Source organism: Podarcis muralis, chromosome 1 (assembly GCF_964188315.1).
Source record: "Podarcis muralis chromosome 1, rPodMur119.hap1.1, whole genome shotgun sequence".
NCBI lineage: Eukaryota > Metazoa > Chordata > Lepidosauria > Squamata > Lacertidae > Podarcis > Podarcis muralis.
This window is the reverse complement of record NC_135655.1, coordinates 113,843,274-113,862,132: the sequence shown is the minus strand read 5'-3', so window position 1 is coordinate 113,862,132 and position 18,859 is coordinate 113,843,274. Positions and strand designations below refer to the sequence as shown.

General features: G+C 42.7%; 1 protein-coding gene across 4 annotated transcripts in view; it reads right to left on the bottom strand.

The window, feature by feature from the left end:
• Positions 1-941: 941 nt before the first annotated feature.
• Positions 942-18,859, bottom strand: part of PDE11A (phosphodiesterase 11A) — a 152,437-nt gene continuing 134,519 nt past the window's right edge. For 3 of the 4 annotated variants that reach the window (XM_077916640.1, XM_077916653.1, XM_077916648.1), the window contains 2 exons: positions 17,502-17,585; positions 942-4,630 (listed from right to left, as the gene is read on the bottom strand). In XM_077916640.1, the coding sequence (XP_077772766.1) occupies positions 4,454-4,630; positions 17,502-17,585 (261 nt within the window). In that variant the 3' untranslated portion in view covers positions 942-4,453. The remainder of the gene's footprint in view (positions 4,631-17,501; positions 17,586-18,859) is intronic. The other variant, XM_077916644.1, reaches the window with a different exon arrangement.

Genomic DNA, 18,859 nt, shown 5'->3' with positions numbered 1-18,859 from the left:
GTGAACCTAGCCCAGCAAACTAAACTAGGAAAGCCATTCTTGTCTGCTTGTGAACCATTGTTTAACTATGGTTTGCCATAATCTCTGAACCCACCAGCTTTGCTTAAGCATGTTTTGTTGGGCCATCCTACCAGCGATACTTGTTAAGCAACAAAAGCACAGGGCAAGAGCAGCTGGAAAATAAACCAAGCTTTGGAAAATAAACCCTTGGCCGATTTGCTTGTCTGTGAGATGATTCATGGTTTGTTGAACCATTGGTTAAACCACTGTTTAGCATCATGTATGAATGCAGCCAGCGCCAAATTAGTCAGGAGGGGGGAAGGGAGTTGAGGGGAAGGGGTGAATCAGAACCACAGCATTAGTCAGCAGATTCTGAATTTTGATCCACAATAGAAAAGATACCAAAAGACATCGGAAATAGATGGAGGCAATTACAAATAGCTATGTGATGGATGGTTGACATTGTTAGGGCTTCGAATGTATGTCAGCTTGCAGTGGTTTTGCATTCTTGTCACTGCCACTGCTGTTGCCATGGGCAACAATGTGCTGAAGCCAATAAAAAGGAGAGGAAATGAGGGAACACTCAACCTTGGAAGAAGCTGTAGGTTATGTGCTATAAATTATGTCACACTTAGCAATATGCTGTATCAAAATTCAGGAAAGCTTTATGCAGCTGCCAGCAGGACCAAGTCAATCACAGTGTCTGTTTTTGCCATAAAGCACATATTATATAAATAAGCCTTATGTGGTTTAAAGCATGCCGTCCCAGTTCTTTATTTATTATTGGGGAAGAAAAGGGGAGGGGAGATAGTGGAGAGGTAACAAAAACAAGTTCAAACAGTGCAAGTATTCATCTCTGTAGCAAGTAACATGGATTTCCCCATTCCTTGTCTGCTCTTTGGCAAAAGAATTTAGCTGTTTTGCATTTTTTGTTAAAATAACATTGTTCATTTCATTCTTCAAACATTACTACAAACAGAAAATAATATTAAGGTTTGAAGATCATCTGGTAATATAAACAGATTTCCAGAAATTCTTTTGTGAACTTTGTGCTATACAGGATGTGGCAAATCTCTGCTCCTCCCTCCAGTCTTAAATCTGTGTCCGCAACATCGTAATTCAGCATTCATTCCCACTGATGTTTCTGCAATGCAATTCGTCTACAGTGTTTGCGGGGCCTTCAAAAGTGGATGAACATAGCACCTTGTTTTCTTAAGTCAGGCGGTTTTAAGATTCTGAAATCCTAATATAAGAAGTATGTTTAATACAGATTGGCATGCATTCAGAAGACACTGACAAGCAGTACGTTTCATATTGCAGCATTCAGATTGCTAAGATTTCTAGACAGAAACTACGTTTCATTGAGTAAAGGCTATAGCACCTCTCTTCAACTGAGAAACCAGACATGTCTGCATTTGATGCTTACTGTAGTTAGCGACAATTTGAAACCAACATACCTATATAATACAGCCAACAAGCTCTATCTGCATACACACAAAACCCTCTGCAGCTGCACAATACAGCCGTGAATGTTCTGCTGTATTCTGCATTAGAAGAGGGTGAACACTCTTCCTTTCACCCAGGACACCACTGTAAAAAAAAACCCCAACAAGTGCTTATATGCAACTGCTGTGACATTAGGGAAACTGCCTTGGTACATTTCCCTTTGATTTGCTGGACTTACATATAACTATCCCCCCCCCCCCAATTATTATTATTTCTACGATTGCCCAAATTTAAACCCCAGCTTCAAGGAAGAATGTGGAGGTGTCAGAGAGAAGGGAAAGGGGCGGGTGAAAGAAGATTACTGTATAGCATGACTAAATGATTGAAGGTTTATACATTAGTAAATATCCTAGAAAGACGGGGTGGGGAGACTTAAGAGTTGGGCAGTTGCATGTCATGAGGCTAAAAAGCTGTCCTGCCTGCACTATAGGGGTATGGTCCAAGAGGAGAAAAGAAGTGGGATACCTGAGCCCTGTAGTAATATAGGCCATACTGTTTTCTCCATCTGATCCAAGTTATTAGAGGTCCTTCACATAAGTAGCCCTTTCCTTTCTCCCATATAACTGAATGGTCGCTATTCATTCCTATGGGTAAGTAGAATGCTGCAGCTGGGGACACTTGCAGTTGGGCAACTCCTCCTACCTTTTCTACACTGGCTGGGCTGGCCCTCAATGAGAGCAAGTGCAGCGCGTCCTAGCACAGAGAACACACAAAGATGCATGGCCCCCTGCCATGTAGGGAGAGTTCAAGCCGAGTAGGGCTGTGGATGTTTCAAGGCTTGGTGGGGGAGCTTTCCCCTGTTGTGCTATATAGCTCTAGAGAGGGCTGACAGCCTCCAACCTGAGCATTTACTATTATGCATGGGCACAGGAAAAAGGATCCTCATTCCTTTGCTCTTCTGAAACATATAGTGTGTGGGGTGGGTGGGTGTTTAACTTTGTGGTGCCCCCCCCCCCAATCTCTTCCTCCAGGATGCTTACTGTTAAGATTGAAAAGGGGAAATGGGGAGCAGAAAGAGAGGTCATTTCTCTATTGTCTGCCGATTCCCATTCCTTTTTTTTGTTCTGTGTTCAGCTGGAACTTGTGTCTCAGCTGCTGTGGTGGCCAAAGACTTAATTAACAGCCTGACAGTCTACCTGTCCATTTTCGTTTCTGCTTCCCCCACTCTCCTCTCCATCCCCCATTCCGGAAATCCTGGAAACAGGTTCTTGTCAAGTGGTTTGGTTCCTTCCGAACCCCCCCCCCCTTTTACAAAAATCTATACTTCTGAGTACTTAAGACAGTGCCATGTGTACTACCACCCTGGGAGGGTAATAACAACAGAAAGTACAGGCAGCCACCATTCTGTACGAAAATCCCAGGTAGCCATCAGTAATCCTGTCAATTCAGAGGTCCAAGCTGGCATGCTAAGAATGTGAGTTGTGTGGCTTTGTATGCAGCGTAGAAGATGCAGAGGTAAAGCTACCTGGTCTCTTCAGTGAACACCCAGCTCACATAATTAAGAGTTGGGGTCTGGTCGTTTGGTGAAGCAATAGCACGACACATTCTCCATGTGGTGAGCGTTGCTTGCTGGTACATCCAGGCCAACACGTGTAACTGGTTGTATGAAATGAACCTGAACAGACCATGTAATTCGAATGCTAGCTAGGGAAGAGGATGTGATTCAGGAGCAGCAATGCCATTCCAGCAGTACTGAAATTTTGCTAAATATGATGTGCTTAAATAAAAGAGCATTCATTTCCAGTGCAGGCAACTCCACTGATATATTTCGGTATTAAACATGAATCACACTGATTTCACACAATATGCAAAACGTTCACTGTATCCTCAGTACATGCAATTTTTGACTTTATTTCAGTTGGCTGCAATAATGGATTAGGCCAACATGTTATTGTTAAAAAAACTAAAACCAACCTGGCCAGAAAAAAGCAGAGGTAGTCATTGCTCCATTTGTGACATACTCCAGTGTCATACCAATCTTTAACAGTAATAGTCAAAGTTAATGTGGTTCAGAAAATATACTAGAAAGCCATGTTCATACCGTATAGTGCAAATTCTCTACCAGAAGGCAACAGATTTCATTTTTATTATGTAATTTTCATGAAATACCATTGGTTTTTTTCTTAGGGCGCAAAGCAGCTTTAAAAATGTTTAAAACAAAATTCTAAAGGAACCCAAATTACCATGCAGAATTTTTACCTTTATAGAAGCTTCTGCCTGCAGAACAATTCAAATTGCATTGCTAGTACGAAAGTCTTAAGGAAGCCAGAACAGGTTGGTGTTTTTGAATGTAATGAAGTTCATATCTCCTCTTCGATAGAGCAAAGACAGGCAGTTCTAAAAACCCTGATCAATCATTTGAAGCTTTGTTGTAAAAAAAGCACACACAACCAAAAACCCCTCCTGTAGAATAAATACAATGCAGGCTTCTCTGAACATTCAAGCACAATAAAAAGGATAACTATGAGAAGTGCAGGTAATAACGGGTTCATATCAGTAAATGCTGAATTAGTGCAAACCCAAGTTATTATTACAAACTATTCTCTCCCGCCCCGCCCCCCGAGCCCCTTGCAGATGCCTCAGTCATTTTTACAAAATTTCAGCCATGCTCTCTCTTAATTAAACTAAGCTGTAAGCTTCATTTATGCCAGTCCTTTATGACCATGTTTGCCATCTTTCAAAACAGCAGCTTGAAATAAGCTGACCAAATGGAGGCTGCACCAAGCTGCTCATGTCGCTGCAGATACCAACAGAATTGCAGATCCTCCCTTCAGACCAAGTGAAATTCCAGGAGAAAAAAAGGCCTAAACCAGCCCGGTTGTCTTCATTTGAATTAAGCATGTTCGTGACAAAGCATTTGTTTTGTTTGTTTTAAAATGACGCAACTAAGCTTTAAACAAGCTTTTCCGACACCTCCTATCCTAGCAGCAGGAAAACATGTGCAGACTTAATTTATGACCCCCCGAGACATGGCAAAGGTGGAGGAAGAGGACGGTGAGGACGTGGTGGTGGTGCTGGTTGCCTGGGAATGCAGTCTTTTTTGGTGCAGCTCCTCCCACCTATTTCTATTGGCCACCACCGAATCCATCATAGGCTTCAGTTTCCCGTTCACTTTCACCAAAGCCTGGGAGAAAGCAGAAGAATAGGAGTCACAAATCACTGGGTTAATAGATGCTCACTTCAGTCCACTGAAAATATAGAATCTTTGCTCAGTTCAGTATTCCCTGGAGCTCTCCGAGATAGGTTCGCTTCTGGAACATTTTATGAGACATGGCGTCTTTTTGCTGATATGTACTATTCTAGAATAGGGACGTTGGTGGCGCTGTGGGTTAAACCACAGAGCCTAGGACTTGCAGATCAGAAGGTCGGCGGTTCGAATCCCCGCGATGGGGTGAGCTCCCGTTGCTCAGTCCCTGCTCCTGCCAACCTAGCAGTTCGAAAGTACGTCAAAGTGCAAGTAGATAAATAGGTACCGCTCTGGTGGGAAGGTAAACGGCGTTTTCGTGCGCTGCTCTGGTTCGCCAGAAGCGGCTTAGTCATGCTGGCCACATGACCCGGAAGCTGTATGCCGGCTCCCTCGGCCAATAAAGCAAGATGAGCGCCGCAACCCCAGAGTCGGCCACAACTGGACCTAATGGTCAGGGGTCCCTTTACCTTTACTATTCTAGAATACAACTTTTAATGCAGGAGCAGGGAATCTCTGGCCCTACAAATGTTGTTGGACTCCCAATTCCCATTCCCTTTAGTCACATCGCCAAAGGCCAAGGGTGATGGGATTTGGACTCCAGTACCATAAGGAGGACCATAGATTCCTCACTTCTGGTTTAGCAAGCCTGTGTCCACAAAGTAAAATGCAATCACACACACACACACCCCTTCATCCAGACAAGCAACAGACATTATCTCAGTTCAAGCACTAGAGGTGGGTGAAGATGTGGCCTGAGGAGGGGCCCAAGGGTTGTAAAGAGTAGCCTGGCTGCATTCTTCTGCTGGTCCTGAGGTTCTCCACTCCTACTCTATGGGATCCTTGGAAGAAAAGGGGACTGCTAATGTGATCTTCTGGAAAGCAAGTTAAAACCATGCAAGTAAAGTAAACCACCTTGAGCACAAATGTATCTGTGGAAAAAGCATACATACATTCATAAACTGATTATGACCATGCCTTCTATCATTCATACATATAGTACATTTTTATGTATATTAAAAGAGCCTAGCAACTCAGGTGTGTTCAGATTAGCTAACAAGGATGAGGACACTTGCTAGCCTCAAATGCTCTTCCTTACTGCCTTAGGGTTATTAAAATTGAGTAAAATAAATTGAAGGGGATATTTCCATGGTCTTTGATTTTTCAGTCATAAGTAAAGTATAGGCAATTAATTCTATAGAATAGTGATAAAATATATAGTGTAATTAAAAAATACCATCGTTTGTTATGCACATTAATCAGGTGACATTTGGACTAGAAAAACTCTGAAGGCTAGATTTTATGTATAGGGTATAAAATGCCTTTCTTCAGAGGCTGCTTTGATATTTAAGCCCTATTTGTACATTTTAATACACTTTGGCTTTGGGACACAGATTCACTCTTTTAATTAAACAGACTACTATAATTCCTATGGAAATTAGCCTTTTAAAAATAATTCAGCCACCAAAGCATTACTCTCAGACTTTCTGGATACAAAGTACACTATTTGGATTTTATATCTGCCTGAGATGTAATTAAAAACTCATTTGATTACTATATATTTTGGCTCTCTTTTACTTATTAAATCCTTGTAATCAATTTTCTTTTATGAAGCTTCTGGGAAATTATCTCAAAAGCAACACATTTCTCTTCCCTCCCTGCAGATTCCTTGAACATTTACTAAATAACTTTCTTAGCACATGTCTGTATCTGAATCAATCCGCCAATTTATTCCTGAGCTGCTCAGATCTTTTGGCTTCAGTACAACTGAGACTCTGTACCTTCAGCTCTTTGTTCTGTGTACTGTGTGCCATTTTGTTGAATGCCAGTTGCTTAGTGCTGGCTTTGTGCAGCGTGTTTCTCTCTTAATTCGTTCCCTTAAGGATTCTGATAGTTCAAAGTTGTTACCCAACTCCTACTCTAACAAAAATGTGACAAGTTTGAGTTTGGCATGGTCTCCAAAATCTAACCGTTGCTGGATGATACTGGAGAAGTAGTCATACTGAGGATCTTTTACGCAGGCAGTGAACAACTACCATTGGAAAATAAATATTTTTCCTGACTGCAGCCAGTAATCAACACATGTAAATATCAGGGCAAGTCATTACAGGTAATGCAGTTTTTGTACAAAAGCGTGTATGGAAGAGAAAACTGGGGAATTTCATTGAAATATTCATACTTTATATTCGGTTGGTAGTTCATTAAAAAAATTCACGGGTGAAACTTCCTTTGATATTATGAATGGTTATAGCTCTTCAATAAAATGGAACCATTGTGGGCTGGTTCACACTGCATTTAAAAGCAGTCTGGATGTCTTTGGGTATGGACTCATGTGGACCAATGTGAAGCATGAACTGGGGACATGATACAGTCATGCAGTCTTTAGGGTCATGAATCAGAAACGTATTTGGGAAGCTACTCTTGGAAGGAGGATCTTGAGGAAGCTAATACAGCCCAAGGTTCATGAGAACCTCATTCCTGGGCCATCTCAGGAAGCATAAGGCGACAAAAATGGTATGGTGAATAAGCCCAAAGCTGCATCTGGTCCACCATCCTGATCCTAAGGTATATGCTTCTGGAGAGTCCACAAGCAGGGCAAGGAGTCAACAGCTATCACAGGAACCTGTGTTATACTGAATCAGCTCATAGGTTCATCTAGCTTAGTACTGTCTTCATACACTGACTTGGAGTGGCTTACCAGAGTTTCAGACAGGAGCTTTTCCAGCCCCTACCTGTAGAATCCGGGGATTTAAATGGGAACCTTTTACATACAAATCATGTGCTCTACCACTGAGCTATTAAGTACTCCCTCATTGTTGTTCCCTGGCAACAGGGATTCAGAGGCATAACTATCATGGCTGCTGATAGACATATCCTTCATGCATTTGTCTAATTCACTTTTAATGCCATCCCATCGGTGGCCATTACTACACATTGTCAAGCCAATTCCACAAATCAGGCGCATAAAGTAGTACTTTATTTTGATTGGAGCCTATTGCCAGTCAATTTCTGCCTTATGTATAAATTCATACCTCTTGTTCTCAAAACCATACACGTTCTTATATTTGCAGTGTTCATTTGCAAAGTATTTTACAAAGCCCCGTGCTTGCCCTTGCAATTCTGTGAAGTGGGTCACAATGGCATTAATATAATATAATATAATATAATATAATATAATATAATATAATATAATATAATATAATATATTCCAGGGCAGTATTATTTCTAATATGCAGAAGGGGGCTGTGACTGAGAGACAGTGATTTTCTCTAGGTTGCCATCCCTGACAAAGATGGGACTTGAACATAATTCTTGTGGGTCCAAGCTGTTAACTTGGTCCATGGAATTATTTGGGCTTTCACATTTCTCCTTCCCTGAGGGGAGGCAGTGGTCACTGGGAGATCTGTCATTTGTATCAAAAGCAACATTTAGAATCATAGGTCAAATACACACCATGGATGGAATTCAGCATTGCGCTATTACGAACATTGTGACTGTGTAAGCATTGCAGCTTGCCAGATAGAACAATTCCCTTCTCCTCTCAGCTGTGTGCTGTTCTGGGGGGTTCTCCTTTTAAGCCATTTACTAGTACTCCCTGCCCACTTCAGAAAACTCAGAGCTAGAGCATCCCTAATAGATGTCTGACCAGCCTCTGCTTGAAAACGTCCAGTGAGAGATAGGCCTAAACAATTGGTTCCATTTCCTGGTGCTCAGCCAAAACATTCCCTCCAGCAACTTAAGCCCATCTAGTCCTGCCCTCTTCTGAGGCAGTAGAGGGGAAATCTGTGTGTGCATCGCACTTTTAAAGCACAGCACCTGACCTCCCCTCAAATAATCCCGGGAATTGTAGCTTATACCTCACAAGAGTTCCTGTTCCCAACATCTTTTAACAAAATAGAACCCTTAAGATTCTTTGAGGGGAAATCATATGCTGTAAATGAGCTTGTTTCCCCCCGTTCTAAGTAGCAAGCCCTTCGGATATTTGAATGTTATCACGTTCCTTCTCAGTCTTCTCTAGGTTAAGTACACCCTTCAATCTGTCATCATAGAACTTGTTTACAAAACTTCTGACCATCTTCATTGGCCTCCTCTAGATCCCATTCCAATTTGTCTGCATAAATGTATAGCACTCAGAACTGGACACAGTATCCCAGATGAGATCTTACTAATGCAAAATAAAGTATTACATCCTGCAATTTAAGAGCTATTTTACCCAACTATGTTAGACACCTGTAACTTAAGAGCTTTATAAATCAAGCATCGATCCTTGCCCCCTAAAACCAGTTCCAAACTGGTTCAGAGAACAGTGTGTCACCCAGTGAATTACAAGCAGAACTTTCTGCTGCAATGTAGATTTTTCGTCAGGGCTCCCATCCAAATATTGACCAGTTCTGACTCGCCTGTTTAATTCATGAGCTTTGACAAGATAACAGCACACAGTCGTCTTTCTGCAGATCTAACACTTGTAAAGTGTGTATGTGCAATAAGAACATATAAATTCTCTTTTATTACTGAGCAGAATATCAGAAAGCTACAAGCCACCACAGTCACACTGCTCAGTAACCCACTGGGTTCTAATTAATCATTTTTACTGAGGCAACTGAAAGAGATCCTGGTGACTAGAGGAACTCAAAGGGGACAAAAGGTGTGAGCATGTGAAACTCCTGCAGAGGTTAATAGAGTCAAAACTGGACTGCAGCATGTGTTTTGCTGACTAGGTTATTCTACAGAATATATGGGGAATCATTTCACCTCCTAAGGACCCTGGAACTTTCTCAGTTCAGATAAATTATGACCTTTTTTTAAGGGCCACTATAAGGATGGAAGTAAGTTACAAGAAACCTGGGGCTGCCACCCAAAAACGTAAGTTCTGTGTAGGGTTACCCCCTCTTGCTCTGTAGCTCTCTCTCTGTGCATGTAGTACAAAAGAAGGTTGGAGACTCCGCAAAACAAAAAATGAGCAAGTGCTCCTATATCACTACGAAAAAGAGAAAAAAGCAACCTGGGTACCTATAATGGTTATGGGAATGAGATCCAAAAATGTGCCAGAATTAAAGCAAGCAAATTTCCTGTTGCTAAAAGTTAAATCACTGAAGAGCACAGAGATGGGAGCTTCTACTGAAATATGTACCCAGGTCATGAGGTACCATGTTTGTGAGTCAAATATTTTGTTGCTCCATAATAACTTCATTAAGGGACATGGGTGGCGCTGTGGGTTAAACCACAGAGCCTAGGACTTGCCGGTCAGAAGGTCAGCAGTTCGAATCCCTGCGACGGGGTGAGCTCCCGTTGCTCGGTCCCTGCTCCTGCCAATCTAGCAGTTCGAAAGCCCGTCGAAATGCAAGTAGATAAATAGGTACCGCTCCGGCGTTTCCGTGCACTGCTCTGGTTCACCAGAAGCGGCTTAGTCATGCTGGCCACATGACCCAGAAGCTGTACGCCGGTTCCCTCAGCCAATAAAGCGAGATGAGCGCCGCAACCCCAGAGTCGGTCACAACTGGACCTAATGGTCAGGGGTCCCTTTACCTTTACCTTAATAAGTTCATTAAAATTGAGAATCTGGTCTATAATCTCTTCTGCAAAGAGTGGCTGCTTCAGATTAATGCATAGGCAGCAATCCTTAAACCATTCTTACGGAAGTAGCCCTAGCACAGATATTTTGAGAATTGTAACCGTAGGCTTCCATTTGCTCCTGCAATTTGCCATATCCAAAGAGAGTTGGACAAAACACGAGATGACTAACCATTTACTTTTGGCATTTCTTCCACACAGCAATCAATACTTGCTGCCTTGCTGTTAAACAGATTTTGAAAATCTCTTCAGTCCATATCAGTCTCTTTTCCTTAGTTAGTTCTTTAGATTTACCCTCAGCTGGGAATTTGCCAGCCAGATGTAAGCTGTGATTCCGGTTTGTTCAACACTTACTGCAAGCATTCAATCCATCATCATTTCTAGCCCTTTTCTGAGGCAATAGAGTTTGCTCTTTGTCTTTCTTGAAAACTGAGTAGCTGTTAAATTATCCATTAATCTTCTTTCAGATTTGCTCCAAGTTTTGTTTTGTTTTAAAACAGAGGGGTTTACTTCATTGGCCATCTTTTCAAACACATTTTCCAGCTTCTCAGTCTGCCTCCTCAGGTTCTAAATAGGCACCTTTCCCTCTCAGTTCATTTCTACATATTGCTCAGCTAATTGTCACCTCTTACTCACCTTTTCACTAAATGAAAACATCCCAATTGCTACACCCTTTTGTCAACCTATTATTCCAACCTATACAGTCATACCTTGGATCTCAAACCCCTTGGCTCCCAAACAAATCGGCTCCCAAACCATCGAAACCCGGAAGTAAGTGTTCCAGTTTGCGAACGTTCTTTGGAACCCGAATGTCCAACATGGGCTTCTGCGACTTCCAATCGGCTGCAGGAGCTTCCTGCAGCCAATCGGAAGCCACGCTTTGGTTTCCAAACGTTTTGGAAGTTGAACAGACTTCCGGAACGGATTCTGTTCGACTTCCAAGGTACGACTGTATTATGCTTCGGAGCTGAAGTCATTATCCAGCAGTTCCGTCCTGTGCCCCATACCTGCCATGCAACATTTCCACTCTGATGAAACAGAAAAGAACATTGAACTTAACGTAACAAAACAAATCCATCATGGGGGTGGGGTGGGAAACTTATAGTCTCATCAACTATCAGGCTCACCAGATTCAAAACCAACTTTCAAATCCACTGTTCAACTACATACGTCACTGGCAACCAGAGAAACATAACAAACTTTCTCTTATAACTCTGTTACCCTCTCGGGACATATATGAGGTAGTTCAAACTGTTTGCTTCGATTGGTATTAAAGAAATCTTGAAGTAATTAAGGTTGCCTCCTTTTGGAGCTCCACATTTCGGTTGGCATCACTTCCAGGAGATAGAGAAATCTTGATGCCACTGTTCACATGTAGTTCCTGGAGGTGCACGCATTTTCCAGGCCAGCGGGAACTGCTTATGAAGGTATGTGAAAAGCGGATTATCAAGAGTTCCATTTGTAATGCTTAAGCTTTGTCTCTTGTGGCAAAGGCCTCTTTCACATCCTGTTTGCTAAGGAATGCTGCTCCTCCAGCTTCTTCAGATACTGAACAACTGGCACAAGTGATTGTGGTGGGCACAGAAGTGCAATCAGCATCCAAAGCAAACTGTATTTGCTGCACCATGTTGCCTACTGCCCGTTTGGTTCACAGCAGTACATTTACCAGCCCCCAAGCATTTTGCTTTTCATTGAGCATATTGTGAATAAATTAAAGGACTTGCTACAACTGCAGCGTTCCGTTGGCATCACCCAACAGAGTCATTTAATTACAGGGTCACACATAATCTATTGCTTAATGATGACAAGCCAGAGAGGACATCAAAACGTTTTTGCTAGCAGCTGAGGCCATTATGCATGCCCTTTTGTTTGTGTTCCAAGTGTATCGTATTTGATAAAGAATGCTTCCGAGGACTTTCATTTTCCTTCTGTGTTATGATGTACGAAGCACTGAGAAGACATATAGTGACAAATGTAACCTGACCCTGGAGGGTTGAGATGAAGCAACGTCAATTCCTTTACCCTTTGTACTGCATTCACAGGGATTTAAGAAGGCTCTTTCAAATCCTTGAAAGGAGCATCCCATCTGGAATTCCAAAAAGAGAACAGAGCACTTACAGAAGCAAAGATGCTCTGGATGTCTCCCACAAAAACACATCCTGCTCGCATTCTTACTCAGACAGGGGCAGAGTGCTTGGCCTCCGACCTCTGTATCCTTCCATCTCATGGGGTTGCCATCTCTGCTTAACAACACAGAATGGTAATAGGATGGGATTCTTTTTGGCCTCTTTTGTTATCTTCTATTTCTCATAAGAAGACTCCTGTCCCTTGTGTGTGAAGCACTTCGTTATAACTGAATTGTAGAGAAAATCAAAACAGCTATAAAGATGCCCCTTTGACTGTGTGCAAACAAACAGACTGCTTTGATTTGTGTCGTTTTGGGCCAAACAGACACACTTGATTTGCTGCAGAGAAGCAGTGGGTTTGGGCAAGGTGCTTAAATCCTCTTCTTTCTGCTTGCTCCTTTCCCCCTGCAAACCTACCACCACTACTGCAATTCTTGCCACATTCTGCGTTCAACGTATGCTTACCTCATCACAGGGACAACTGACTGGGCACAAAGTTGTAGAGGAAAGAAACAGCATGGGGAAGGTTAAGCTAAGCATCTCTTCCACCCACTTGGCCTCTGCATGCTGTGGCCTTCCCTGTTGCTTTGCAGCTGTCTGGCAATAATCCAGGTTCTCAGACTTGGAATGATCACTGAGTGACTGATTTGGCCCTTTCCTTACTGCACTAATCTGGCATCTTCTATCTTCTATCTAGCCAACTTTATGTTCAAAGCAGATCACGAAGACACACAAATATCCACATTTTAGACACTCATCGCTTTAAGCATAAAAACAATGCACACATTTCCTCCAAAGTCTTACAAAGCAGGAGCTGATCCTATCCAACAGAAAAAAAGCAAAGACTTTTTAGCAAATGAAGGTAACGGCAAGAAAAAAACAAGCTGAGAATAAACTAGTTAAGTATAGGGACTATAGTTCCCACGTATATTCCATGTGTGACATTTTGAACTGTAACATACTGGAGCACATTGAAATTAATGCTTCTCTTCCAGCTGCATGCATTTTCCAGTTCTGTAAGAAAATCCTTGTTACCAAATGATGAATTTGAAACCATATTTGTTTGCTAAGTGACTTGCACAAATAGAAGGACTGCTAACTGATGTTATTTCACAAACTGCGAAGAGTTTTGTGGTACCTTAAAGACTTAACACATTTATTATGGCATAACATTTTATGGACTTGAGTTCAATTCATCAGATGCATGTAGTGTTATTCTGAGATGGCAGGTATATATCTACACGGGTAGAGGGGGGAAACAAAAGCAGTGCAAAGGGAAAATTAAATGCAAAAAACCTGAGTGACAACATATGTAAAATAATTACTGCAACAAACTAGCACAGCTAACCCTTCAAGAAATTTCAGTTTTAGCTGTCTTAGTTTTGTGTAACACAATCTTAAGCAGGGGTCAGCAGACTTTTTTTGGAGGGGGCTGGTTCACCACCCCCCAGACATAGTGGTGGGCCAGACTGCGCATGCGGCAGAGGGGGCTTCTCTCTTTCCCCCAGCCCCTCCCCTCCCCCTGCCTCCCTCCCTCCACCGCTCTGCCTGTGGTGGAACCTCTCCTTTTTGGGACAGTTTCCCCAGGTGGGAGGCGCAGGGCCAGCAGGTGTACCAAGCTCCGGCCACAGCGCGGCCATGAGAAGAGGCCGGTGAGGTTTCCTGTCAAAGCCCAACCCTCTTCCTCCGCAGGGAAGGAGGAGAAAAAAACGCAAAAACTGGCACCTGAAAAGAAATTGGAAAAAAATGGTGATCGCACCGAATGCAGAACCATTTGCGAGCCAGATCCAGAGGGCAATTGGGCCTGATTCAGCCTGCAGGCCTTAGTTTGCCGACCCCTGATCTTAAGCATAGTTACTAGTCAGAAGTAAGGTTCAACTTAATTCAATGGATTTGTTTGCAAGCAAGTGTGCCTAAATCTACTGCTTTGTCCTAGTCATTTGTTTTTAAAGGACAACACATTCTGAAAGCAGTATGTAGCAGAAATATACCCCAGATTTGTATTTCCGCAAAAAAAGGGGGGGGTATGAGAAAAGAGAGGCTGGCCAGGAACAATGCAGGGTTAGGAACAACAACTAATCAAGTAATGTATAAAATAATAAAGTAATGTGTGTAGGTGATCAACTACTTTTTAAAAAGAACCATACATCCCTATACCATTGTGCTACTTTACACCATGTAGCTGGAATCATCAGATTGTGCATCATCAGTCAAGCAAAATATGCAGGGATGACATCAGGATTTGAGGTAAGTTTTACAATGGATTAGAGAGAGGGAGAACACAGACAAACAGACTGGCATGATTTTGGGGGGAGTGCAGTGGGGGAAGCCCCGTTCTGCTAGCAGGAGCCTTTGCACTGGCCCCCACTTATGGAACTCCTTAGTTGCATGTGTCTCATTGTACTTTGAATGCATGTTTGCTTGTTTTTAATAGTGACTGTGAGCAAGCTTGAGCAGCACTGGGACTGCAGGGGGGGGCATGGTTTAACCTGGCCTTCCCCTATCTTGGGTCCCCATATGTTGTTGAACTACAACTCCCATCATCCCTGCCCATGCATGAGCAGGGATGATGGGAGCTGTAGTCCAACCCCAACCCTTCCCTTGCTATGGTTCTGATGTAAATCTCCCCTCAAGCTGCTACTTTGAACTAATGGCAGCACCAATGGGAGCTTCCTTTCTGATGCAAATAGCAGCTGGAGAAGTTGTTCACCAGGACCATGGCAGCAGGAAAATAATTAAACTCTCCCTGTCTACCTTCTGTGGTCCCTATGGTGCTCAGGTTTCCCCACAGCTGCTAGTAACATTTTTAAACACACACACATACAAAATCTATCATAATATTTTGTGTGTGGCCTTACTACATTTGTTGTAATATGTGGTATCACTAATAGTGTCAAAGATGAGGCATAATAGATAATAAGCACTCTAGAAACTAAGGAAGGAATGGCGCCAGAAAACAGAACAGCAGAGAAAGCTGTTCTCTGACAGTAAATGCCTTTATACTGTCAGCAGGCACGTACGTATCCAAGCATTTATCTGCAAATGGGAGAGAGGGAGGAAAAGAAAGAAGGAGCCCAGATTTTGCACAAGCACAACATACTATGCTACCGTAACTATTACATTCTGTGTTTAGACAAGTTATTACCATTAAAAGCAGGATTTGTGTGGAGGAGGGAAGAATCCCAGAACTGGAGATGTCTAGATCATGATGTCCTAACTTAGGCTTCTTAACCATGCATAAATGGGATTTACAGTGCCTCTATGCATCATTGATGCAATGGCTGCCCTGGAAATTAAGACTCAGCTTTATATTCCAGGGAGCATCTCACTCAGTGTGAGACTGTGACATCTAGTTCTCTGTTTACCCCTAAGGCTGGCATGGCATTAACTTCAAGTTCTGACAATGGAAAGAAAGAAGGGGGGGGGGGAGAGAGAAGGAAGTGGCGAGGAGAGAGAGAAGGCAGGAAGGCAAGAAAGAAAGAAAGAAAGAAAGAAAGAAAGAAAGAAAGAAAGAAAGAGAGAGAGAGAAAAGCTGAGCAACGGCTTAACAGTTGTGCAGCATGAATCAAAGGCCGTGGGGGAAGAGAGTTAGGAATTCAGTTGTGCCTCTGTTGCCCAGATAACTCCTGCAAGTTTAGAGCTAAGTGATGCTCTTAGTGCTCCTATTCAGCCCTCTCACACAACCCTCCTGAGATGCTTTTCTTGCCGTCCTGCTTACAAATTCTGGCTCTTCAGTTCATCTGGTTTAATAAACAATGGTTTACTTAAATGACCAGTTCCTAAATTTCCCCCCTCCTAACTTCTTCCTGAATTTATCTAAAATGTGACATCCATTTTAAACAATATGTTTATTACAACTTCATTCAGTGCCTAATTGTATTTTGATCTGAAGCTACCAATTATAACTGTATTAAACTTATAAGGATGAGCCATACGTTATAAAGCCAAGTCAGCTGAACATCAAGTCAACAGGGTGCAGTGAGGGTCTGCATGGGGAGCGTCTCAATAGTGAAGGACTTCCATAGGAACCACTGAAAAAATCTCTCTCTCTCTCTCTGTGTGTCTGCCATCCACACCAAACATGTCCGAGAGTCACATTATGCATATAAATGGGTGCCTGCAGTGGGGGCTTTGTGTTTCCTGCTTTAAACAGTAGCTCTTCCGTGATGCATTTGAGAACCAGGGCCATCTTAAGCATATCCGACACCGTGGTGCAAAGCTCCCTCCGGCACCACCCCCCCCGGTTTCCCAGAGTTTTTTAGGGAGGACGGCGCTGCTGGTGGTTCTGGAGGAGGCAGGCAGTGGCTGGAGGGTGGCTCCTCCGATGGGGAAGAGGTGGAGGCTGGATGTGGCACCTCCCGGCTCAGCTGGCCACTCTGGGCGCGGTGCTGCTTTGGCGCGGCATAGCGGCAAGCTGATGCCAGGAGGTGCCACGTCCAGCCTTCGCCTCTTCTCTAGCGCCCTCCAGAACTTGGCGCCCTGGTGCCTTGTGCCACTAGCCTCTATGGGTAAGACGCCCCTGTTGAGAACTGTCTGAGATAGTCACCAAGTTTCAGCAGCAACTCTCTAATTCTGAACAAACGAAGTACCCAAACCCTGAAACCTTTGGACTAGAGCTAAAACAAAAGGTCTTTAAAGCATTGAATGTGCAGACGAGGGAGACTGGGGTGGGTGGTTGGGTTACTTGGCGTGAGCGTAGCCGGGGTGTGTGCAGGTGAGGGCAGCTGCCTCTCCTAAATCAAGTAAATAAATAAAAATACTTAACTAACTGACCAATTGCGTCACAGATAACTTAGTTCTACCCCACCCAACATAATGCTTCCCCCCCCCAATAAATCTTGGCTACGCCCATGTTTCTTGGCTATTTTTTTTCTCTTCCTTACTGACAGAGGATAGAGATTTGGGCCTCATAGGCACACATTTATTTTACTACATTAGAAATGCTTCGGCTTCTTTTCCTGCCCTGTGGAATGAGCGAGCCCATGACAGACCTCATGAAGATCGAAAGATTGAAACCTCCTGCAAAGCTGTTACATAACATCTCCCTTCTCCCTTCTGCAGAGAGGCAGGGCCAGCCAGCCTCCCACCTCTGCAGCAGCGGTATGTAAAATTACCTGATAGAGAGGCGTGCAGATGCTATCAATCCACTCCAGCTGCAATCGAGGCAGTTCATCTTTCCTGTTCCGATCAAAAATAGCCTGAATTGAAAGAGCGGGAGGGAATGAGAGGTTGAAAGTGGAGGGATATGTCATGCTTTATTACTCTGCAGTATTTTACAGATGTTGCTTCATATCCCAACGCTTTGGATCCAGGATCAAATTGGTACAAACTGAATGCTTTTGAAAACCATAATCAATCTTTATGCACACTTTCCTATCTTTTGTCTACGATGGAAAGCAAACCATTTATTCTCCGGCCCTGTTTACAGCATATGTAAGTTTAATTTATTTGACTGTTATACCATGTAATTCCTTAACATCAAACAAATCTACCGTATTGTTGGCAGCATTCATGTTGCAGGTGGAAGAGAGGAGGAGGAGGAGGAGGGCAATGATAAAGACATGCAACTGCCCCTGACTTCTCTTCATTCTCTTGGGAGGAAGATGTGCCGTGCAAGTCTATACATGTCACTGAATTCAAGGGGCCTTGCTTCCAGTTAGAGACGGGGGAGAAATTCTGTTTGGTTCACTACCTAATTCACACTTTCTGGAATACTACACAGCTATCCTTTGCAATTCACACTCCTCCAAATTTTGCAGTGCACTTTTCCAGGCAAAAAGAGCATTTATTATGGCAAATGGTGCGTTAAAATGCACGTAAATAGCGAAAAGAACATGAAAATATCCATTTTATTATGGGAAATGGCATGCAAAAATCTGTATATTAGGAAAAAATGCTGATGAATTTTCATTAGGACTTTAAAAAAAAAAGGCAAAGGAGATCTAAACTTAAAGATTGGAAAAATGAGAAACCGGGAGAAACTGAAATTGAGAGAGAGGTCCATCAGTACTCCCAGGTAAGTGGGTTTAGGACGGAAGCTTCAGTGAATGATCAGCATGAGCTGCATTTCTTGGAAAATGTGTTGTTATGGAACAGAGAATCTATTTAGAAAACAAACTATTTCCTCTTTCTTTGTTTTGTTCATTGGGAATGTTTCTTCTGGGCCCAGGCCTTCTGGGTGAGTGTAGAAAAATCAGCAGCAAAGGCCAAATTGGAAATAATGAGCAGGAGGGCTATAGCTTATTTAGTGTTGTTTGTTTTTCATTCCTATTAATGTAGTTTTATATGTAATTTGTCCTGCACTTAGCCGCAGCTGAGAGATGCATCATACTTACTACATGTTCTCTTCCTGTCATTATTACCACTAACAGTAATATTTATTATTTATAAACCACTTCAAAGTTTTAGGCACTATAAAAAAACACACAACTAAGACATGTCCTGTTTGCAGGCTTATAGACTAATGAGAAAA